This window comes from Xenopus laevis, chromosome 4L, assembly GCF_017654675.1.
Source record: "Xenopus laevis strain J_2021 chromosome 4L, Xenopus_laevis_v10.1, whole genome shotgun sequence".
Lineage (NCBI taxonomy): Eukaryota > Metazoa > Chordata > Amphibia > Anura > Pipidae > Xenopus > Xenopus laevis.
In genome coordinates, this window is record NC_054377.1 from 82047997 (window position 1) to 82074777 (window position 26781).

Consider the following 26781-nt stretch of genomic DNA (forward strand, 5'->3'; position numbering starts at 1 on the left):
AAGCATTAGAGAGATTATTACATGATCCCCTTATATATTTATACATAGTTATCATATCACCCCTTAAGCGCCTCTTCTCCAGCTTGAACAACCCTAACTTGGCCAGTCTTTCCTCATAGCTAATATTTCCCATATCTTTTTGCCAGCTTAGTTGCCCTTCTCTGCACCCTGTCTATTTAAATAATATCCTGTTTGAGAGCTGGAGTCCAAAACTGTATGGCATACTAGTGCACTATAGAGTGGAATAATAGCCCCCTTCTCCTGCGAATCTATGCCAAGTTCAATCTTGAGTGCAATTGCCATGTTTATTCCCCATAATGCAGTGTTTTCCCCATGACTCCAGCATAATTGCAGTTTGGTAGGGGGAGCATAATTATATGGAAGTGCAAGAAGAGCATGTCGACGCAAGTTTTTCACACAACTAACTGCATCCAAGCACAACTGAACTCATAAATGAGCCTTTAGGAGTTGTTTACTTACCATTCTGCAGTTGCAGCTTTTGAAGCAGATTTCCTTGGGAACTCTGAAGCTATCACCATCTTGTAACCAGGAAGTACCAATCAATATGTGCATATGCACGGTATGCACCAAAAGAATTGGGTCACACATCTTTAAGCCAGGTTGAAATTTCAGTGTAATTGGGTCCAATACATCTTGAAGTACAAGCTTATTTGCTTTAATTTGAATGCATTTTCTGCAATTGTGTCAAGTGCCCCTCACAAGGGCATCATGGGAAAATGCTGCATTGTGATAAAAAACATGGTGCTTACAATCAAAACTGTACTTAGCCCACAGCAGCGCAGTAAGCAATGACACTTACTGTGAATGACTTGTATAAAGGTTTAGTCCAACAACACTTGTATACAGTATATCTAACCATGTACATAAAAATTACTGACAGGTACTTCTGCATGGGTTCTATGCTGTTCCTGAAAGGAAAAGGATTTAGGTATTTTTACACTACAAGAAACACTCAACAAGATATTGTCACGTGTTCTGATTTAACAGTGATCTCTTCATGCAGCTTTGGGTATCCTCCAGAAAGCTGACAACTACAAGAATGATTTGAAATGAGAGTTATGTGACAAGGTCCTGAGACTCAGAGCCTTGGCTCTTACTAAGTTCAACTACTATCTATGCATAGTGGAATCATTCTGCAAACTGAAACAGTACATTTCTGTTACACTGTATACTCTCACATGACAACATTATTACCCTTTATTTATATATTGCTGACATGTTCCACAAAGCTTTACAGAGGTTTAGATACCATTAACATCAGTCCCTTCCCCAATGCAGCTTAGACTTTAAAATCCCTAGCACATGCACACACATCAGTCAGTTTTATCTGGAGCCATTTAACCTTTCTGTATGTTTTATAGCACCTGTTGAAAACCCATGTAAATGTATGGAGATCAAACATACACTTTGCAGATGCCCTAGCTGGAATGGAGCATAAGAACCCAGCACTGTATGTCAGCAATGCTAAGCACTGCACTACCATGCTACCTATGCCATCTGTAGATTATACTTTAGTTCCACAGTTGTTTACACTAAAGCAAAAGTCAATTTGAAACATTTAAGGGGTATATACTAAAACTCAAATTTATCCCATTTATTTTATTAAAACAACATCGACCTAACTCCCATCCATGAATGTAACTCGCTTATCAAAAAATCAACTCGAAAAATGCGGTGCAAGAAAAGTCTCAACAAAATCGCGCAACAATTAGAGTTGTACGACTTCTTTGAGTTTGACGCCTGAAATTTTTTTCAAGTTGTTGCCTGAAAACCCAGACTTTCTTGGACTATCGTACAAAAACCAACGCAGATCACGATGTCAAGAAACATCTTCAAATTGCAAAAGGGACATCTGCATTAAATTCTGCATGACATGGACAGGTTTTAGCTGGATTATTTTCGAATTCAGGTTTTCCAGCAGCTTTGGGGTTTAATAAATCTCTAAAAACATGAGTTTTTTTCCCTCTAAAAATTAGTTTCCCCCTAATAAACTCGACCAGAAAAAAATCGAGGCTTCATAAATAGGTCTCTTAGTAAACTCATGTATCCAAAATAGACAATATACATTAAACTTCAAATATTATTCTAACTAGTCTTCAGTGTTGGACCATCTGTCCACTGATTTGGCCCTACAGTTCAGATCTGTTCACACAGTAGTTTGTAGGCACACATTTAGTTTGTTTGCAAATCATAGGCTACTATACTTATGTCAATCCCAAGTAGTGGTCCTGTTTACAAAGCTGGCAACTCCCTGCTCAGTTACACCTTCAATGCATTGATTTAACAGGCTAAGCTTCCCATACAGTATACTGTGTTCTTTTTTGTGCAGGGTGAAATATACCACCCCTGTGAATTCTATAGAATTGTGGTGCCAAGAACAAAGAAATTTCTAGCCTAGAGTCTCTTGGCTATTGAACTAAAACACAGACAGACAGTATTATAGTTACTGTTTTGTCCTACTGTCACCATCTCACTCATTGTACTCTACACATAACTGCTGCTCAGGAAAGACCCCTAGTTCCCAAATCTGTGGGCTTGTCCCATAAAAGGAACTAGAGCTTTAACAGGCCCAGGCCAAACTCAGTAAGAGTGAAGGTTGTGATGAATACATTTTTATTCTACAACCATAAACCAACCCCAAGGGTCATGAGTGAGATCAGAATGAACACTTATTAAATATATGGCTGTTACCTCATTGTGAACTAAAGCAAGCCGAACCCAACCAAATATTAGACTTCAAAGATTTGCTTAAGTGGAAATAGTCTCCATGCATCTCTGGGGTTGTTTTATAAGATTAGTAAAGTTAAGATAAAGAGTACAAAACACAAACCGCTGTTAGCAAAAATGATGGCTTTTCGTAAATATCAAACAAATTAAATGGAGAAAAGCTAAAATGATTCAGGAGGCTTGTATAGCTTCTGATGGGTCATTAATCTCATTACCCATTTGGTGTCTAATTTTGTTAGTTGGGGAATTAAAAAATGCTTACTTTTCTGTGAGAGTTGCAAGGGAAATATGATGTTTCCTTTTGCAAATCAAACACTCATTTTTCAGTCACTTAACATTTTGTTACTGAAACAATCATTTTTACTGCATTTTCTTGCACTGCTATTTTGGCAATATATCAGAAACAAGCAACAGTTTCAAACATTTTTTAAGAAGCTTCATTTATATTAAGAGCACACTCATGCTGTAAAATCAAAGCCAATTCTATTATTTTCAAGTACCTCAACTAAGGAGGTTCGCGCAGTGACTCTAGCTGTTTTGCTGTAGATTTTTTAGATGGATTTTGAAGGTTTCCTCTGCCATTAATCATTTATTCACATTTTGACAAAATTTGATGTCATAAAGATTGTATGATGCATTTGTTTGTATATGACACAGAGCATCAGATTAAAAGCAGGTTAATTTGGTACAGAATAAAAAATGTCAATAAAATTCAGTTATTTTACTGATAGTGTTGCTGTTCCTAAATATAACTTGGACAACCATAATATCCACAGCTGCAGATCTATAATACATTTTGTAAATGCATGTATGTGTTTAAAATACACAAGAGCCGTGAATATCCTGTAAAGTATATCCTTACAAACAGTGCCTAGCAATGTCTTTGGGTATAATCGGTGCCTAGTGATGTAATTTGTTGCATGACTCACAACCCCCAGTTGTAAAATATGAGGATATTAGAAGTCACCATGACCCTTATAATATACAGTTAATATGGTCATGGAACTCCTTGTTGACTTACAATATCCTGATATTTTAGAATAGGGGGTACATTATTCACTATATAACTATATAACAATCAATAAAGCGTCATGCAGTGCAAATTTTATAATAAATAATAATCAAATAAATAAAGATAAATTAAGTGCCATATGGTAAGACACACAGTAGGAAGGAAGTCCATTCCATAGAGCTTACAATCTAAGAGTTTGAATAACATGCAGGCACAACTGGGAGGGCCAAAGTACACAAAGTTTTTAAGCTTAAGTGCCAAGACTTGGCCAGATAATGTCCTACAAAAGGTAAGACTTGAGTTTTTTGAAGAAATTGAGACAGTGTTCCCTATGGAGGAATTCAGGAATGGAATTTCAGAGGTAAGAAACAGCAAGACAGACAGGTTTCAGATGAGAGTTGACAGCGGATGTGGATGGTTAGAAAAGACATGGCTCTGACAGGACCAGAGGAGACGGCCAGGAATGTAGGGAGACAAGTGAAGAAAAGAGTGAGGAGCAGAAGTGTGAAGGGCTTTGCATGTTAGGAGCTTGGACAATTTCTAAAACACAACAATATTTCATGATTTTGCAATGACTTGCACCATTATTAGCATTGACCCACATTGCTTTGCAGACTTTTCTCTGTGGTTAAGCATTATCAAAATTGATTGTCAATATGCCGATCACTATTTAGTATATGCCATTTCTTTTGATTGACAGTTTGAGCAAAGAAAAAAGTCATGAAGCTGATTCAGATTTTCTTTATTTAAAGTTTCACCTCACCCAAATAGATCAGCAATTGATGTTGTTGTTCATATGTTCTCCAGAAGATATTGTCACATATAGAAGAGGCACTAGTGTAAGGGCAACAATCTTTGAAACCAAATCGCTAAATCATATCACATGCTCATTTGTGTGGCCGTTTATACACCAAGATTGCAAACAATTTAAGAGAGCTATAATGAATGTTCCATATACTGCCTTATTAGTACACCTATTTTTATACAGTACAATTTTCATAGACAAGGTAGACTTATTTATAAAGCTGTGTAGTTGTTTAGTGCAAATGTGGAGCCAAGTATAAATACTGTTATAAAAAAGCTTTAAAAAAAATTCTTGGCATTAGCTTGAAAAAATTGGAACTGAGTGCTGCTGTTTTTAATGCATTACATCTCTTTTCACACTAGAAATGCTTTGCTGTCTGAATGCATCCCATTGACTTCAATGGATTGAGTTGAGTTTGGTGTAAAATAATGGCTTAATTGTAACGTTTAGTCTGGTATAGAACATGTAGATTAGATTTGTAATGGATTTTCTTTTGCATTAATGAATAGGCAAACAAAAGATCTTTACAAGTAGGCCATTTATTTTATGCCAACCTTTACCTTGTTTTGCACAATGTATTTTATTTAACTTTGCAAATATGCGGCCTAGTGTTCAAAGGTGGCTTTGTGCAGTTGTTACAGTTTTTTTTTTTTGAAGGGTTACTTTTCTTGGATAAGAAAGATGGCTGCAGACTATGAAATTTTCATAATGCAAAAAATTAAACCATCTCACTTTACAGTCAAGTGATGGCAAAATAAAATGGCAGGTGACCTTAATTTATGAAAAGGGTCTATTCTGTCAGTGTTCACATATAGTAATGATGCACTCATTCAATCTCATTTGGAAAACAGATTACAAAGCTTTTTAGCAAGTCAAATACAACAGACACAACAGAAGATTCATTAACCAAATCTTTATACTCACTGATTAGTAGAAGAATTAATGGTAGAGGTTCTACTCATAAGAAATAAGAGTATGCTGTCACTTGTGCCTGGGCAGTGTAATAAAGCCAGAGTCAATTAGTATAGTTTTTTAAACTTTTAGGCATATATGGGTCATTAGTGAGCATAAGGGCAGTGTATTTCATGATTAAGGCATTAGTAATGCCAAATAGGGACCTTTTAATTTTTGCAGTTGTAAAATATTCCATTATTCATTAACTTGATGGTGATGCCATCCCATGTACTGTATTGCAATATCCTTATGTTCTTTAACATGGAGCTTAATACAGTTATTTTGTAATTAAATAGCTCTTCATTTACCTGAATGAACAGAGTTGCTGTTTTATTGTATTTATATAATTTTATGTAATTATGTAGTAAATTATTATATGTCTCATCCATTGCAGTAACTCACCAGTCCATTCCAAATAAAAAATATGTAATCCGATTTAAGCAATGTATGAATCAAAATCCATCCTCCAGTAAAGTTGGCCATAGATGTTTAAAAGATCAGACCCTGATCGTGAGACCACGATCTTCTCGGAACGATCGTACGAATTGTCTATCAACTAAAAAGATCAATTTACCAGGAAAACAAAGGGGAGCTGCCTGCTTGGCCCTGCAAACATAGATAGATTGCACTGGGACCGACAAATATTTTTTGACCTGGCCGATCAATTTCCTGACCGATGTTGGCTGAAAAATCGTAAGATGTACGATCGTTCGAATCCCACTAACCGCACGATAATTTCGAAGGATTGGTTGGGCTTCCCTAAAATCGGTCGTTCGGCAAGAAGAATCGTCGCGTTTATGGGGAGCTTAAGAGAGAGCGCTTTTAAGGTCTTCATATATTCATTCATGTTATTTGCTTATTGGATTTTATTTTAAATACCACTTCATATATAAGCTGCTGTTTATTGGATTAAATGGGTGACTTCTACTGTTAACTTCAGTTGACACATCAAATGTGACCAAGTGAGCACTTTGTATAAACACTTGATTTGACTTACTAAATTAGCCAAAGTACATCTTATAGAGGTTGTGACACTAAAAGATATTTTCCCCAACAATGGGTTATCACTATGTTTCACACACTACCGAGAAGCGACAGGGAGATTGCCAGTAAATTAATTCTTTTTCCAGCTAATGTCAGTATGCAGAGCTATCACTGCACTCAGTCTGATGTACTAATATACTATAAACAGCAAAATCGTATGCGCAGAAAATTTAATAAGAGACTGTATATGTTCACTTATAAAATAGCTCAATGTTATGCTTTGCATATTAGAAGAGATATAAATTGTAAAATTAAAATGCACCAAATTTATTGAATTTGTACTTTCTAGATTTGACTGAACACAGAATCCACCATAAAAGATTGAATTCAATGATGAATGGAATAAATAAAACACATACACACACACACGCACACACACTAATAAGGGAAAAAGTTATCCAAATTCCTGTTTGTTGTGGGTTTTTTTTGACATTTTAAGAATACACATAGTTGCTCTGGTTTTGGAGCAGCAATGCTTCATACTTTTCACCTGTTTGTATCATGTGGACTTCACATCTAACTAGTATTATGGCATTGGTACACCGGGTAATTTTAGGTGCTTTGGCACCTGCCATTTTAACAGCACAGTGGATGGTCCAAATTGGCAGATATTGTATACCTGCTATGGCTGCCACCCGAGGGCATTTGTGCAAGTGCTTGCTAGGCTTGCTCGGCAATGGTTGTTGGAAATGTGACAGCACTAGTGATGGGTGAATTTATTCGCCAGGTGCGAATTCGCGACGATTCGCCGGCGTGAAATTTTTTTTTCTAAAAATCGGACGCCGGTGTCAAAAACGGGCGCCGGCATCAAAAAAAACGGTGAAATTCGCGAATTTTTCGGCGAAGCGAAATGGAGCAAATTCGCCCATCACTAGACAGCACTTATACATACACTATTGGGACATTGCAGCCAAAGGGGTTCAAATTTCAGTGCTGCCCCCTGATTTATTAAAAATTGTGGTACAAAGTCATGCCATTGCCCTTAAGGAGTAGTGATGGGCGAATTTGCGTCGTTTCGGTTCGCCAGAAAATTCACGAATTTCGTGCGAAATTCGCAAAATGGCGAAAAATTCGCGAAACGGCGCCGGGTCTCGTTTTTGACGCTTGCGCACGTTTTTGGCGCCGGCGTCCGTTTTTTCCGACGCTGGCAATTTTTTTTTTTTTGACGCTGGCAATTTTTTCGGCGAATTTTCGTGGGCGTTTTGCGAATTTATTCGCTGGCGTCGAATCACGCAAATTCGCCGCGAATTCACACCTGCCGTATAAATTCGCCCATCACTATTAAGGAGATGTCATTTGAAATTTTTCTCTATTTCACATTTCTCACAATAAAAAGTAGTTAACATATTGTAGTGATCTAGTGATTCTAGAATACAAAGACACATGGGGTTTTACTTTTCTTTTCTCTTTTTAAATTAATAAAATATTGTATATCACTGTTTGACCTTAAAAAAACTCTCCTCGCGTTACTTGTACTCCTAAATGTTAGTCTTGTATTTGCTTTATTGCTTTATAACATCTCTTGTGCTGCTTTGCAGCATTTCCATTCAAAGGTTTGTAGTTCATAGCCTTTTATCAGCTGGTGCCAGTAATTAGTCAGCCTTATACTCATATGTACTTTGTCCCTTTTCTGCTAATGTCATTTGCCATAACTCTTCTTCCTGTTTGTAAGAGATGTACAGTATGTCTCCAGCTAAAAGAACTGGAACACCTGGGCTTTGGATACGTAAGTTGTGACTTCTAATGCATCTTTTAATCCCATAAACTGTGTGTTTTTTTTAGTTTTTTCAGTTATAAGTTGATCTTAAAAAGCTTTAAGTCAATTATCACATTTTATACTGATTGTTAGAAATATACTTTTCTGCTGGTCGTGTGCAGAGTTTCTAGCTTCATGGAGGTCCAGAAAAACCAAAATAGTGAGATATTGTGTTATCCCTATTGCTCAATATTCTCTGGGTTTTCAAAGATCAAATAAAGAATAGGTGTATTGTAAACTCTCTTGTGCAATGTTATCTTTAGCAGTTTATTACTGCAGTTTATTACGTATATCAACGTATTAGACATAAAATACATTTCTAGTGAACGCTGTTTAAATAATTGTAATTCACACTAAAATGCAAGGATGGGATCTTTTATTTGGAATGCTTGGAACCTATTTTTATCTGAATAAGGGCTTTTCCATAATTTGGATCACTGTCAAAAGGTTGCGTTTGTGAGGTTTTTCCTACCTCGAATAAACATACAACTGGAATGTTTTCTTATTTATGAAAGAATTCAAATGTAAAAACTTGAATGCATGCAATCGGGGGGGATCTTGAATGCATGCAATCTGGAGAAAACTTGAATACTCTAACTGGTCGAGTTATTGGCGAAAAAAAACTTGAATACCTCGAATTGAACAAGTTTTCGAGCACAAACTGCAGAAACCCCCTCAGAAAAACATGAAGGCTAAAAACATCTTCAAAAAGAGCAAAGGACCTCTGCTAACAATTTCTACATGACCTCAATAGGTTTTAGCTGGAGTATTTTCAGATTCAAGCTTTTTGCAGCTTCGGGTCATAATGAATCTCCAAATATTTGAGTTTTTATTTTTTATATCTTGAAAAATTTTACTTTTTACTGAAACTACCCTCGGGAGATTTTTTTTTAAGAAAAGCACAACTAAAAATATTTAAACATTAAATAAACTATAAGATTGTTTGGCACCACCAGTTTCTTCAATATTCAGTTTTTATCACTATTTACAAGCAGTCAAGGGTGTTTAGACTGTATTTCTTGGCAGAAGTCTGATGGTTAAAATGCTATTGTTCCATAGTCAATACACCTGCAAAAAAACTGGCTACCCTAGTTCCCCTTTCACTGGAACTGCCCTGTTAAAAACAAATATTGTGTGTATTTATTTTCTAATGGGCTCCCATTGCATTTGTACAAGGTTCCCCCGAGTGTCCCTGCCTTTGGGTTGCTATATAAGCAAATATCTCATAACATAACACACCACATAAATATAAGCCTTATGAATTGGATGAGCATCGTGAGTTGTAGAGCTGACAGGAGGAATTCTCTTCTAACAGCAGTAACCCATAGCAACCAATAAGATGTTTGTTTTTAAACAGGTGACCAGTAAATGCTACCAGCTGATTGGTTGCTCCGGGTTACTGCACCTGGGCAAACTCAGTGCCTTTTATTACATAGCCCTGACTGCACAAAACTTCCACTGGGATTGGAGGCCCAAAGGAGATACCTGGTAATACCTGAAGATACTGCAGGGGCATAACTGGTAATGTGTAGTACTGAGGCAGGCTAGGATGCACTGCCTATTCAGTAATAGAGAGGTAAGGGGTTGCACTAAATAGGGGTCCAATTAAAGGACATGTAACTCCCCACAAAAATGTAATCAGTGAACGACCTCTTTGAAATCCTTAGATACCTGCCACTCATGCATGAACTTTACAACATACATGTCCTGTTTTCAGATGCCAATGTTACTGATGATGTGTCAGAAGGAAAATGGCTGCTGGGTGAAAGCTGCCATTTGTTTTAGGAAAATGTGATTTTGCTGGCAAATGTAGGGGGCATATGCAGTACAAATTATGTGGCTTGGGTGGGGAAGATATGCCCAACTTATAAACAAAGAAAATGTAGGCTTTACATGTCTTTTAACAGATCATCCTTCCTCTAATCTTATGCTTGCTTTAACACTACACTGACACTACACTGATCTGTTTAGCGGCAACCACATCTTCAGGGCCAGATTTTCCGCCTCGGCGCTCCGAGGCCTCAGGGTCCTAGTGCCCGCCCCCCTTGAGCTCTCATAGGCATGATATCGATGAGGAACTCTGAGTTCCCAATGCAGTCTTAGGATGCCGTGGGGCAGCTAGCCACCCCTAAAATTTTGCTGCCCTTGGCCCAGGCCTTTGTGGCCTTACCACAAATCCAGGCCTGCACATCTTATTTACATATTTAAAGAGACCAGCTTATTTATAAAGTAAAGCAATCCATTGATTTATACAGTATTTTAAGGCAATCTTTCCATAACATATTAAAGCAAGCTGCCCCTCTGGTTTTTGCCAAAACACACAGATCACCAGTCCTTTTTTACCAACAATATGGATTTAAGCAGCTTAGTTACCATAATACATCGATAACATTTTTAAAAATAATAGTTAGGTTAAGTACAACTCTTTCGAAAATAAAAGGCATCTATTTCATAATTGGTTACCTTGTAATAGATCTCATACCTGCAATTATCTGCATTTTATAATACAATAATACAAACCATGGTGTTTCTATGAAAGTATTTGGATGCTTGCTGGTTAAATGTGAAAATATTATATGCATAAATAAACCTCAGCATGCAAGGATATTAATTAGGCACTGAATGAAAATGCGTAAATGAGGTACAAATGGATACAACAAGCTGAAGGTAAACTAAAATGTTAATATTATTAGAATATTCAGCATCAAAAAAGTTAAGCATATTTTAGATAAAGTCAGACATGTTTTTGTTCACCTGCCATTTTAAATTAGCATTTTCATAACAAAAGTAAATGTGGGCAAAAAGTATAACATAGAAAATGAAAAAAACAACACAAGCTCTATCTTGGAAATGAATCACCACGCCATGCTTTTACTACTCTCTAAATGTGATACTGACACTTTGCTTCTTTCTCTATGGAAAACATGCCAATGTATGTTAAACCTAACAATTTTGTTTTCAGTATTATTACTTGCCCTCCCCATTACCTGTTTGCTGTTTTGCACACGGGCTTTCTGGAAAGGTTTGCAAATATTAATCACAGTTTAGTAATTTGCATCCATAAAACTTTTTTCAAACACAAAAATAAAATGAAATCAAACTTTAGCTAACAATTCACTGGGAACTGGGAAGTGACAGATTTGCTAAAACCATCTGAAAACTTAAAGCTCATTAATGATGTTGCCTTGGAGATTTCCTAGCAATAATAGTATAGCTGTCAGAGAAAAGCTTTCTATAAGTTCCTCATCTCGATTGTTTGTTATGCAGATTAGTGTGACCATCAATTTGTTCCTCGGCTTTAATTTGCTCCTCTGATGTAGGTCATTCCTAACAATTATCAGACTGTACTCCAACTCCTCCACCTGGTAAAGCCGAGATTTTTGACTTTATTTTGTGAAAAACTCTCAGCAGTCATAAGCTGTGCATTTTAAAACTTAACAGCAAATAATACATTGCTTCCAACCTCTATGGTAATTCAAGTAATCATGCTATGAGATTATATACACAAATTCAGTTTTTTTTTTTACACAGAAGCAGCATACATGCCCTGCAACTCAAAGATTATTTATATCATGGTAATTTATGTTTGGAGCAGCTGTGTAGTGTACAGTAAGTCATATTTGATTCCCATTAATGAATTACCGTTTACTATAATAATATTAAAAAAGACCTAATGGTTCTGAAAACATATAATTCTGAATTAAATCTAGGGTCAAGGACTAATACTGTCTGAAAAACTAATACTGACCTGACATGCTCTGTAAGTCTAAGCATGACCATTTCCAACATAATGGATATGAAGAGAATGCATTAATTTTATCAAATACAGATGAAAACTTATTGAACCATTCTGTACACACAACCATAACCGCTTTGCTATTGAAATAAATATTGTACCATGTGCACCATAAACTTTGTTTCATTTATTAGCCTCACACACATATTAGAATAGTGACTGGGAACTTAATGCATAAATAGGAGTCCTGTTTCATAAGAAACAAGAAAATCTGGACAGCAAATATCATGATAATTCAGTTTGTGATAAAATAGAGGGAATATGAAAACTGCGTCGTTAATAAAATGGCATTGTGAGCCATTAAGCAGTAATTAGCTTTAAAGATCATAATTGCAGACAATATTTCAGTTGCATTTTTCAAACTCTACAAATTAAATCCCTAGAACATTTTCATATTCCAATACATTGCCTTAGAATTCCTTACAGAAGGGAAATTATAATAATTGATATAAATGGTGATTATATGGGTTTTTAGTTTTCAAATATGTTTGGATTTAGGACTGCAAAAAACATGGTGATGAATGGCAGGATATAATCTAACAACCTCAAGGGTTTGGATCTATCCGATTTTAAATAATTTTTCACATTCTTAGTATAAATTGAGAAAAGAAGTTAGAGAAGAGTTTGTAGCTTATAGATTAAGTAGTGAAAATGTAAGTGTAAGTAAATAAAAGAACAGCAGTGGGCTGGATGAGACCCTTTGAAAGGCCGTGATAAACTCCTAACATGGCCAATATCTGTAAGTACTTTTTGTATTACATTGAGTTAAAAAAAGAAGGACGCAAAATGTAAAATAGGAATAATTGGTTCAGCACTGATGATGAATAGTTTGGCAACATAAGTAGTGTAATTTGAGATCTTTCCTAATTAATCCTGAAGTGCATTATGTATAAGTTAAAACTTTAGGTTTACTAAACACACATAATAAAAATGTCAAGTGGCATAAATTATATAATATAATATATAAATGATATTTAGCTGATCACATTAAGAGAGAGAGAGAGAGAGAGGCATTTAAAAGTAAAAGTTATTCAAAACTTTTTTTTCAGTTTAGAAGATTGCACTGCCCTTCCGCCCCACGGCAGAACAATAGCACAGGATTAGTGATGGGCGAATTTATTCGCCAGGCGCGAATTCGCGGCGAAAATGGATGCCAGCGTAAAAAACGGGCGTCAGCATCAAAAACGAGACGCTGGTGCCGTTTCACTAATTTTTCGCCGTTTCGCGAATTTCACGTGCAAATTCGCCCATCACTACACAGGATTAATAGAAGCAGTTCTAATTTGTTTGTGCATGATCCTACCCGATTTCCTATTTAGCACATATACAACATAAGCAGAACAAGATGGGGGGAAATGTAATAAAATTTACAAAGAGCAAAACTTTGTGAACAAATATTCACATGTCATAATGTAATATTCTTCGTTAGGCTTTTATTGCATTGTGAATCTTAATTAACCATTGTGAACATTTAACACCTGCTCGGGAGTTTTGTTAAATACTTTGTCCCAAAAAAGGTTTGCGATTGTGAAATTTTATTACATACATACATACATACATAAAATTCGCTATCCTACTCTTGCATGAGGGTCATAGTGTTCGCAAAGGCAACATTTTTGACTTTGCAAACAATTTTTCACATTGCGAACAGATTGCGAATGATTTTTGTGTTAGCGACCAATATTATATTCCGCCATATATGTTTATAACATGCTAAACTGCAATTACCTGTGGGATTTCTTCCAGTATGTTTCTGTCAAAAGCATTTGGCTTGCTTCCAGTGTTGCGTTGTCCAGAGTTGAGTCTTCTGAGTCCTCTAAGATATTGATACAGAGTCCCTGGCATACCGGCTGCTTTTAACATAATTTAGAAGCTTTCCCCTAGCTGGCCAACTCTTTTGTCTGAGCCCTTGCATCCTTAAGTATTTTGATAGATCAATATAAAGATTCTATATCCTGGCCTTGAAGTATTTGCTGTTTATCATGCCATACAATGTTGTTGATGGCATTCATTTAGAATAGACTCATAAATTCTAGGAGGCCAGCAGGAACACATTATTTCCAGTAGTGACATATTTATAGAGAATTCCTTTCAAAAACTCCTGCAGGAGGTGTTCACATTCTACATGCAAAATGCATCAGGTGCAGTGAAGTACAAAGAAAATGACAAAATCCACTGTATCTTGAGAGTTGTATTAGAAACAGACAGGGACACAAAGAAACTCATTTCTAGATATCCCTTACAGTATGTTTACTGCTTCCAAAGTCATACATTTAAAATGAGAAAAATGGAAAGGCAAATTATCAAAATTCAAAATAGACTGTATATCTATATCTATATATTTATATCTCTATCTATCTATCTATCTATCTATCTATCTATCTATCTATCTATCTATCTATCTATCTATCTATCTATCTATCTATCCATCATCTATCAATATATCTTTTACATTTACTAATCACTGTAAAATATTCCTACTTAACTTCTAGTTTATCCAGAAGAAGAAAGAAAACAACTCTTGCACCAGTGATGGGATTTAGACACCCTATTTCACACATTTTCAAATGAAATAAATATTCTAATGTAAAACTGTGACAGTGCTGCAAGCTGTATGTGTTTGCTCTAAACCTGATTTTGCATTATATATAGTGCCCTGAACTGTGAGACCATATACAGGCAATGTGCTGTTTTTCCCAAATGGTTTTTTTTGGGATATCTTAGAGTTGGATTTCCTCAAACAGATTTCCAAGGGTTAATTTGATTAAATTGTTTTAAATGTGTTAATCTGTTGCCTGACAACTCTTCTTCTACTTTCCCCTATGCATTTCCCAATGCATCCCCCTAGCGGCACTTTTCTGACCTGTGCTTTAAACCCTTGTGGATAGCATTAGCACATACATAAAGGAACTTATTTCGATGAATCATATGACAGGGAAAGGTGTTACTTTTGAAACTATTTATTTAGCCATAAATGTAAAATGCATGTGGTCTAAAAGCTTGAATGTAAACCTGAAAAAGGCACAAGTGTATATCATGAAAATGTCTTACTAGAGAACTCATAAAGGGTGATTTTCTAATTGCAAGAGAAAACCCTTCTCAAAAGTGCAGACAGCTATAAACTCTTTATTTTACCAATCAATATCAACATTGTACATGTTAAGAAAAAAAAACCTAGAGGTTCTATATAAAATAAGAATAATGTTTCAAGTAAAAGTAACTCATAAATAGACCATACACAAGAGAAGCCATACACGCAGTCAGTAGCTCACTCATCACATCTACAAACTGCATGACTTCTCATTAAACACGCTTACATTCTATTAAACTAATAATATTCTTGCAAACAAAATGAAGTCACCATATGGCCTAGTGACTGTGAGAATGCTTCAAAGTTATACATATGGCAGGTGTGAACACTACAGGAATCCATGTTTACTGAAAGAACTTGCAAGATGTATCTATAAATATATTGAAAGAGAAAAAAAATATTGTGCATTCTGTGCAAACATGAACTAAATTTACTATTGGCATATTTCAGTAAAAATAGTAAAAATAGTAAAATGTTAAGTATGTTAATTTAGGCATAAACTTAAAACACATTTGGTTACATTGCAGAAAACATACAAAATTCATCTTGACAAGGGCCTGGCTTAGGGGTAGGCAGACAGAATATGTGCGTGCATGGTGCCCCCCAACTGCTGTACCCTAGGCATGTGCCTCTTCTGCATACCCCTAGTTCTAGTCTTGAAGCAACATGATTTCTCTGGTAAAGGTTTGCTGCCTGTGAGCAACCCCATTGCAAGTCTTTCACAAATCTTTCAGATTCTCTGTTTTAGTCAGCAAAATGTCTTCCACAGAGCAGTCCACATTCACGTTGGGTATGGAAAGCTTTGTAGTAGATGTAAAGTGCTGATTTCAGGATGAAAATTACAGATATATAAAACAATTATATTTAGATAAATAGCTTAAACTTTAGTACAGAGAAAAACTACCTATTGTATGAAAATCCTTGTTGTGAAGAACATAACATACAAGTATTTGCCTTTAAAATGCCTGTTGAATCATCCACTTCTTTTTATATATTTTACTGCTTCTTGTTCTGCACACAATACAAACATGCGGTGCAAGCATATCTTGCTCACAAGTGGTGCTCTAGCTGGGTAATCAAAAACAGCATTGTCCTTCAATAGAATGTGGGAATGAAAGGTAACCAACACCACAACAAGAGTTCACTGCCGCAGTTCAGTTCAAGAACTGAACCCATTGAATTTTAAAGAAGAATGGGAATAGTAACGTGTAAATAAATGTATTAATACCACTGCTACTATTTACTGTAGTATGAAAGTGAAAAAAAGTGCTGATTTGAAACTTAAAAAGAGATGAATACAAATATCAAATGCGCATTGTGAAAATACTTGTTTTTTAAGATAATGCTGTTGAATAATTTAACAGTAACTGGTAAATTTTTCAGAGCAGTAATGCTAGTCACCTGTTACCCCGCATGTTATTTGGATGAGGGCTTAAGGATTTAGATGAGTGCTATTAGTGTATCTCAGCAGCAGCACTGAGCACTAACACCCATAGAAAATGTGTTTGAAAGTGAAACCCGGGACAGTACATGCTGGCAAAGAGTACATGACAGGGGTGGGACAAAGCTGCCTGGCAGGGGATTAATAGTGGGTTTAGTAGTTGGGGGTGGAGCTTTAAGGGGATTTATAACACTAACCGTTAAGGAGGGCATCCATTTTGGTAAGAAAAAAGGAGTCCCACCCTCCCACCCTTGTATTAACCCTTTGTGCTACTTGTTACAATTGTGGCCTGGGTTAGTGGGGCACAGGTTAAGTTGTCGTGGAATGGTGAGTATTGGTCTGACTAACTAAGATGTCATGAGAGGGGATAGACCATTGTCAAAGCCAGTTGGCGGGTCCCTGGCAATGGGGAAAGTTAATTTAGAAGTCCCAGGTTGGTTAATGGAACTTGGTTGGTGGTGTTCCTCTCACAGACTCGATCAAAAGAGTATTTTTGAGAACCTGCTTAAGAAGTTCATGATTATATTCTAAGAATATCCATTCAGTTTACCTGGACTAAAAGATAAGATAACAGCATGGAATTTTGCTTAGTTGGCAGTCCTTCTAAGCTCATGTAACAATACATATTCATAAATGTAGTTTTGCAAAAGGTGGAGTGTCAAAGATTCCCTTTATGTAATGTATTAGGAATTTACCATATCATTCACAAGCAATTGGTATGAATGACAAATCAGCGCAAAATGAAATCAACATTTGTCCTTAATCTAAATGTCATGTCTTCTGATATCCAGCTCAGTAAAGTCTTAAGGCAAGAAGGATTCTATTGGTCAAGGATTGGATGGGATATGTGAAAAAGAGAAATCTGATCAGGGGATATCTTGTATTGCTGGAGAGATTTTAGGTTTCTTGTTTTTGTAATTTAATTAAAAGATTTGATAAGCCAATCAGGCCATCCCAATTACATACTCAGTTTAAAGATTACTGCCAGAATGATTTAATTTGTGAGAATTAGTACTAGATACTTTATATTTACTGCCATATGCCATTAGAATCAATATTAGAAACATATGCTTAAGTTATGGGACATGGGGGGTCAGTTATGATAAAATCAAATATTTATGTACTACCTCTAAAAAGGTCTTTTAAAATTATTTAAACCAGAAGGAGGTTGTATCTACAAGGAGCTTTCAAATATTTCTAATATTCCAAGAATCAACCTTGAATTTTTACATATGAAATCATTTAGCTATTAATAGAAAAACTATTCAAATGCTTGAATTTGTGCTTCTGTAGAGTGTTCTGCTGGAGGGATATTACAAGCCATGTGCTTTAAACTATGAACAATTTACAAAATAATTTGTGGATGTTAAGTCATGTGGGATTTATGTTCCATTTTAAAAAATCACTAACCTTCAGGGCCAAATAACTTTCATACATCTGATATTTTCGAAAACTAGGGAACCATCCATGTAATCTGCACTCAGTATGGATTTTTTTCACAGATAACCGTGACTTTCAGGTGATACATTTTTTCTGAGGCAGGGATGTCTGGTTGGATTACAGAGTTGGTCACCATAGGGATTCTATTTGTCTATAAGTTAGCAAAACCACTATTGTGTGATTTAATGGTGCATGTGAATTTCAAGATAAGAAGGAGGTAGGCATGTCTCCTATTACGCTGGGTCAGACTGTGAATGCCCTAATGTACTGATAAAATGACTCAGCATACCCAAGGGGAGGGGGGTTGCTTATCATGTTTGTGCAAAATGATTTATGTATGTCCCACACACATTAATCACCTACATACAAAATGCTCCATGTATTGTGTTTGTAAAGGTGAGTATTTTACTCTGCCCAAATCTCTGGATTTCACATCTTTATATTACACCACTTCATACCTTGTCTAAATCATTACACCAATAATTCAAAGGGAAAGATTTGGTATGGGACATACATTTGGCAATGTAATCACCTTAAATAAAAACAAAGCTTGATAATTACACAGAGTTTTGGATGACAATGCCTTGCAATCAGATGGTGATATGTGTTGTGTTTGATGATTGCTGTTGATGAGTAAGCCCCAGACAGACTGCAACTCATCAGGTTATGATCTGTCAAATTCTCAAAAGACCATACACAAAGTGATGAGAATCAAAACCACATCAGAATGTTAGCAAGTCTAAATATTGATCTGTTTAAATATTATCTGCATTATACTTATTACGAACATTGTTATTCATTATTATAGACCACCGTATTTACTTGAGTATAAGCCGACCCAAGTATAAGCCGTGGTACCTAATTTTACCTACGAAAACTGGGGAAACGTATTGACTCGAGTTTAAGCCTAGACACAACTACAGCCCTGTCTCCCAGCAGCGCACATTCTGCCAAATTGAACCCCCCAGTGATCAACCGGACTTCTTTGCAAAGTTGATGGTGACAGAGAATTGCCAAACGGATTACTGTGTGCATTGTCCCGCTGTCCCACTACCATGTGCAGAGGGTGCTGTGTGATATTGCCATCACTGTTAATCCTTCATATAACCAACAGAGGGTGCACTGTTATTCTTTCATAAAACCAGCAGAGGGCGCTGTTTGATATTGCAGTCTCTCCCCAAGCGAACTGTTGGTATAGGAATGATTAAAAGTAACTGCAATCTCAGCTACTGCCCGCTGACTCGAGTATAAGCCGAGGTAGACTTTTTCAGCACATTTTGGATGCAGAAAAACTAGGCTTATACTCAAGTATATACGGTAAGTTCTTAGCATAATCAGAAAAGCCTAGAAGGGTTTAATTCTGTGTACATTAGCTTTTTCTCTCCGATTTTACTCCACAATGTGCACAAAAGCTCCATATTATTCACTATTTCATTATATTTCATTATATTTAACAAAGGGTACAAGGGTAAAAAGGACGATCTCCAATAAAAACCATCCCCCCAGCCAATTTACATTTTTAAGAACAATAAGAATTTAATGGATCTCTTTTACCCTTTTACCATTTCATAAATATACCCCTATGTTTTATTTGTCTATGTTTTATTTGTGTCTACTAGCATCTTCTGTATTGTATTGTTGATTTACATGATTTCATTAAAACCCACCATCTCTGAACTGGATAAAACCAAGGCTGATGAAACAATATGTGATTCTAACTGATACATTGAATACCATTGATGTCGAAAGGTATCAGTCATCCTAATAAATACCATATACGTTTACAAAGATGAACAATCTATGTAAATACATGTAGCCTTTGCTATACCAGCTGAGCAGATAATGGTGCTACATTATGAATGAATTTCACTTTCAGTGAAAAGTCTATATTGAAAGGTGAGGTCCCTGGGCTGAAATTTACAGGGAGAGAAGAAAAGAAGCGAAAGAAGATGGAGGGATGGGAATTTCCATTTTAAACAGAATGTTGTAAAACAATAACTATAGTTGTTCATCAGATAATCTAGGATAGATAGTGGTACAATATCTTCTCACTGGCTTCTTCAGCTGTATATTCCACAGCTGCCAGAAACAACTGGTGGCAAATCTACAGTACTTACTATGGTCAGAGATAAATGTATTCAGGTAATGTTGCGGAACTAATGACCATTCAATAGTAATAATCATAAAATTGTTTTGTCATTTTAAGCATTGTAAAATCTTCAGCAGCTTTGTCTCATCTTCTTTTTGTATAGCATGTACAGAACTCATTGTTATTATAATAGTAGATACATAATAATATATGATATATGATACTTCACTGATGTAGAGCGTTAATGAAGTAATGAGAGTTCGTAGTTCAATTCCATTTCAGCAGCTTGTAACTTGGCAGATAACATTGAGCTTCAGGTGCAAATAATAATGATAGCAATGATCATATGGTGACTAAAACATAACATGTTAGTTTGTAATGAAAAGTGAATATTTCTATTTAGTTTATATGGCATCACTGGTCATGTTTTCTCTTAGCAATGCTGTGGAAGGGGTTGATAAAGATTATTTATATTTTGGTAAAATATGTATAAAAAAATTGCCAACCTCATCAGTAGTAGCTCAGAATTACCATTCGTTCCCAATGTGGTTATAAAAGCTAGAAAATTCATTTATTATAGCTGTCAAAATCTTCAATCTTCAAATCTTCAATTTTGTACAATATGCAGTATAATACAGCGGAGTTGGTTCATTTTGCCTTTGCAAGTCCAGGAAAAGTAATTTACTGTCAAGTTCTTTTGATAGCAACCATAATTCTTTGATGCAGTTTTTTGTATGATTTATGCCGTTTATTTACTTGTTTTTTGTTTTTCCACAAGTTACAACTTAGAGTTTTTGGATTATTTAAAAGGTGGATTTTATTTTCTCAGCAAACCATTTATTTGAAGATTGCTGTGGCTTTGTATGAAATCAGGCTTTCTAAGGCTTTTTGGTGGCTTTTGAATATAACTTTGCATTCCGTTTTATTTGATTATATGCAATTTAAGACAGTAATAGGTTCTGCAATAACAATAGTTGAAGTAGATAGTCTGTTCATGTCAACAGTAATAGCCCTGTTTGGACACCTTAAACATGCCTAGCCTTTGTCATATGCAGCTACTTAGATCCTAAGGGGGTTATTTACTAAACTCCAAATGCATAAATCACGATAAATTTGCGATTTTTTTATATAAAATCTGAATTTTTTATCTGAATTTTTTATCTGAATTTATTAAACCCAGAGGATGGAAAAGTCCGAATCAGAAAATCTGGGCTTCATGCAATACCCCGCAGTTTTTGGGCTAAATTCTGAATTTACAGGTGAAAAAATTTGAAAATCTGGTGAAAAATCCGAAAAAAACGTAAAATTTTGGGGAAAGCAAAGCAAATTTTGGGGAAAATGTAAAAATAAATTACTTTGACGTCCATTGACTTCAATGCGTCTTGCAAATTTTCCTCCGCTTTTTGAATTTCAACGTACATTTGCGAATTTTTCAGCAAAGTAAGATGGGACAAATTCGCCCATCACTACTGATAATCTGTTTAGCAACCTTAGTACTGTGCTATCTTTTAAGTTTCGGATGCAAAGTCTCCTTTCCAAAGAGAGCAAGAACACATTTTTTCCTCATTTATCCCATAAGTATATAGTCATTGTTGTTTCTTGATGAAGGTATAGTTTTTGCTTGGGTGGTGCTTGTTATCATTGGAATCAATGTATTGACTTATGGATATGCATGTGTTTACATTTTTTTGTCTTTTTTGCAGACAAAAAAATAATAGTAATAATAAGTAATAAAAAATAATAGCAATGTGTATTCCAATGTATTTGGTTAGTAAATCATTCTACCATTTTTAAAGTGATACTGACGTTTAAAAAAACTATTCTTCAAAATATGAATGTACGTAAAGTTACCTACAGGTCATGTTAATTGTTTTTTGCTGATAGGGCTGCTTTAGTAAGTAATTGTTACTTGAAGCTCCTAAACCTGACTGTTTTACCAACCTGACTGTGTCCCTTCTCAATCTGTCAGAGTTTCTAATGCTAACAGACTGCTGGTGCACAAATATGGCAGCCTCCTCATAGAGAAACATGGGTAATGTAAAGGCATCAGGCAAATATTTTTATAGCAAAATTATAAATAGCATACAAAGGCAATTGTATGATATATGTAAGAATATGTAGTAAGTATCCCTTTAGGGTTATTATGTGAAATCACTAGAGAATATTCATAAGGTTTAACTAGCCTATCAACCCATATTCATATGGCAAACTCTGAACACCTGTGGCCAAATTGACCACAGTGTAAGGAATACTTACCTCCGCTCCGGGGTCTTCCGTCTCTGCTTCCCTTTCCAAGATGGCGGCATCCAGGGATCCCATGCGGTTCGTTCCGTCACTAGCGTCCAATGATACCCAGCGCGTTGTTGCCAGCGCCAGAATGGACGCCAGCATCAGAATGGTCGCCAGCGCCAGAAGGAACGCCAGCATCAGAAGGAACGCCAGCGTCAGAAGGAACGCCAGCATCAGAACGCCAATGTCATGATGTCATCACGTCCGTTTTTGGCGCCAAAGGAGGCCTATTAAAGACACCTGGACACTGAAGCCTTTGCCCTATTATAGGTTCCACTTCGTGTGTCCTGGGTGCGCAATTGTGAATCTCCTTTGATCCTGACCCTTGCCTGTTATCGTCTATTGAACCCTTGCTGCAGGAACTGACTTGTTTGCCTAAACTTGACTTTTTTCTTAACCCTTTGGATACCTCTAACTCTTTTGGACTGTGTTTCCTCCTTGGTCCACTATTCCTGTATGAGCGTTCGGGCCCCTTATACACAGGTGTGTCTGTCTGGAAACTAAAGTGGAAGATAAAGAAGCAGGGCTGACCGGCACTCATACGAATCCACAAGACCAGAGATATTCCGTTAAAAGATAAATTTATTAGTATAAAAATTAAAATATTAGCTCCATCTCCCTACGCGTTTCACACCCCTCAGGGTGCTTAGTCATGGGTTCTAACTGATACATTGAATACCATTGATGTGGAAAGGTATCAGTCATCCTAATAAATACCATATACGTTTACAAAGATGAACAATCTATGTAAATACATGTAGCCTTTGCTATACCAGCTGAGCAGATAATCGTGCTACATTATGAATGAATTTCACTTTCAGTGAAAACCCATGTGAACCCATGACTAAGCACCCTGAGGGGTGTGAAATGCGTAGGGTGGATGGAGATGGAGCTTATATTTTAATTTTTCTACTAATAAATTTATCTTTTAACTGAATATCTCTGGTCTTGTGGATCCGTATGAGTGCCGGTCAGCCCTGCTTCTCTATCTTCTGCTGTACTGCTCCCTGAAGCTGGGGGTCTGGGGCTGGTGCACCTGGACCACCTTCATTGTTCGGTGAGTTACTTACCTATAACTAATTCTGGAGCACCATGTCCTCCTCTAACCATTTGAATGGGAACTAAAGTGACCAAAGCATAAACTAAACATGTTCGTGCCTGCTCAGATACAGCAGAGGTGCGTAGACTGCACAGAAGACAGCAGGTCATCAGATCCAGGCAGGATGTGACAATGCAGTCTAAACCAAGACGTAAATTAAGAATTTAATACAAATAGGGGTTGTTAGCTATAATATTGTTTTGTTGAGTTGATCACATCATATGAAATATCTGTATTTTCAGGTATCATATTATCAAGCACATTTCAAATTTATTTCACTACTTGGTGAAGCGGAGCATAAAAGCAGAACCATGATCATTATCACCCTCATGAATTGTGTCGTTAATCCATTCCTAGTGTGCTGATACTGTCTCAGAACATTATTAGCAAAGTGTTTCTCTGCAAATGATCCACTACAAAGCATGTCGCCATTCCTGTTTACTTCAGCCTTTTCTGTGGGAAATATAATGGCAGTGGTTTGGGATGAGAAATCCTATGCTGATAATGCCATTGTTGTTGTTGTTTTTTTTTCTTTTTTCAGTTGCTGCTATTAAATGGCCTGTGACATTTGTATGCTGTTGAATTTATAGTCTGATCCATTCCAGTTGCAAGAAATTCCATAGTAAATATATTAAAGTGCTTCTTTTACATTTGAGGTTTCCTGCACCACTTTTAAAAGAGCACTGGCTAATAGGTGGACATGACCAGTCCTAAAAGTTGTTTTTCTTTACATTGGACCTCGCAATGACTCCTGTCTTTAGAGCTCTTATTATTATTATCATCATGATTAATAATGATGAGCAAAACTGCCCTGTTTGGCTTAAAAAAATCTACATTGCATAGAAACTGTCGGCATTCATGCAAGAAATCATAAACTAAGTACTATCACTCATTCTGCATTTTATGGGTTTGAAATGGTAAATCCAAATCTATAAAGACAAATATCAGTAATATATAGATAAATAACCTATCTATTTTTATCCAATTAAATCAGGTTTAAAAATATTTAAACAGAATAGTCTCTCAAAAACCAAACTGAACTTAAAGAAGCCCTCCATACAGCTAACACATTCTTACAAATAACTTTAAAGCCATTGACCATGTTTAATTAATGTTTACTACAGAATTTCTAACAATTACACTTTTACATTATGCTAAATATTTTTTGGGTGGAGGAACCAATTTATTTAATATACACACTGAAAAACTTCTGTTTCCTTGATTTTTGCAGTGAAAAGCATTGTTATATTAACATTCTTTGAGACCACGGTGACAAGCTTGAATAGCAGTATTCTGAATTCACTGTAACACTAGTGTGCTTTTGAACTCTTCTAACATGACTGTCATTTCTTTTGCAGCTCTCGAGAGAAATGAATGAGATATGTGACTTGGATTATAGCATCTGAAGGACTAAGCTATTCTTTTGGAGAAGAGTTCTAAATGAGCCTAGCTGAGATACTGGATCTGTGTGAAGAGGACTAAGGATATAATAGGATGTCAACTGAGACAGAACTTCAAGTGGCTGTTAAAACCAGCACGAAAAAGGAATCAAAAAAGAAAGGTAACTCTTACTATATGCGCAGACAGTAAAAGGCCAATTAGGACTTGCTTCCTGATTCTTTTTAAGCCGTAAAGGAAGGTATGTTGGGTGTGTTGAGGATCATTTAATCAGAAAGATTTTAAAATATTGACATTTTATTATTGTAAAAATAAGAAACGGTCCTTAAAAGGAGTTCAAACCATTACATTCATTTTGTATCTGGCAATTGCAGATGGGCTATGAATTCAGTTAATGCTATACTGTGCTGCAACTTTGTGCTCTCTCTGCTCCATGGGAACAGGAATGCAGTGGGGGCAGCCATTACTGAAGCTGAAGTATTTACAAATGAAACACTGGTCCTGTTGATTCAGGCTACTGTATGACTTTGCCTCTGAAAACTGGTAGCAAACTGATTTAGTGCTCTGAAAGTTTTGGAATGAGATGTGAAAGACTAGAGAAGTCTAAAGTATTCTATATGAATGCAACTTTAGTAGACTTTACTTGCATACATGGTTATGCAACGGTTAAACACATCCCTGCAGTTGCTGGCATCTAAGTAAAACAATATTAGCCAAAATAAATACATAGGGGCCAGTTTGCTAGCCATTGGGCAAAGTTTGCTCGTTAATACATACTGTACATATATATAACCTCTTATTTTACTTAATATATGAGCCATCAAGAATGATGTGAATTATATTATGTTCAGCAACATCTGTATATTTAGTAGGATTGTTTACTCCTTCCATTATACACTAAATTCTGCCATGGAGCTGAATTTGTACAAGCTCTTATTTCTCTACACTATAGAAACAAGCTATAGCAATTTAGGACCCATAGCCTAGTATAATACAGACCTGCACTGATCATGATTCTTTAGAAATAGCATTGTCAGGCTCTGGTATACATGAGGGCACAACGCAAAAGTAAAATATAAGCATCGACATGAAAATGAAGACTAATGCAGAGATGTATTAAAATTAACAAACCTAATATATTTGGAAGGCAAGAAAATACTAAACAGTAACTGGTTATCAAATGGAATTGGCAGAAGACATTTCACACTACGTATATCCAGTGCGCAATCACTGCCTCAGTTATTTTGATGGATTCATATTTTGTTGAGATTGGACATCCATTATATGGCATGGGAACAAAAATTGATGGCCCATCAGTTGTCTACATCTGCACTAAACAGATCATTCTCCATCATTGTATGAAGAACATAAAAATGTAACATAGCTCTATTTTGTTATTTATCTTGTGCGTCCATGATGTGTTATACTTACTTTTTCATTTGTACTGTAAAAAATAGTGAGTCTGAAAATACATTTTGAGATCGGATGAGTCACAAAATAACCAGCATTGGCATATGGCAAAAATAAATCGAGAGGCTGTGAAGGAAAAATCTAGGAAAGATGCATAAATCGAAAGATAGTTTATGTATGAGATTGTTTCTGATTGTGCAAGTTGAAAGGGAGCTGTTAAGCCTTGGTGTGTTCAGTAGAAAAAAAAGATCTACTTTAATAGAGTGATAACTGTTCTGTTTATATGCTAAGCGCTAAGTGCTGCAATGTAAAAGAATGCTGCATGTATGTTTTGCCTTAGTAAGTAACACTATGTTCATATTATTTAGTATCTCCATTAGATTGGATTTGATCTAAATTTTGGCCAAAC

General features: G+C 36.0%; 1 protein-coding gene across 11 annotated transcripts in view; it reads left to right on the plus strand.

Moving 5' to 3' along the window:
• dab1.L (Dab, reelin signal transducer, homolog 1 L homeolog) overlaps nucleotides 1-26781 on the plus strand; it is a 425953-nt gene that overhangs the window by 273236 nt on the left and 125936 nt on the right. For all 11 annotated transcript variants that reach the window (XM_018258283.2, XM_018258282.2, XM_041590415.1 and 8 more), the window contains one exon: nucleotides 24923-25125. In XM_018258283.2, the coding sequence (XP_018113772.1) occupies nucleotides 25059-25125 (67 nt within the window). In that variant the 5' untranslated portion in view covers nucleotides 24923-25058. The remainder of the gene's footprint in view (nucleotides 1-24922; nucleotides 25126-26781) is intronic.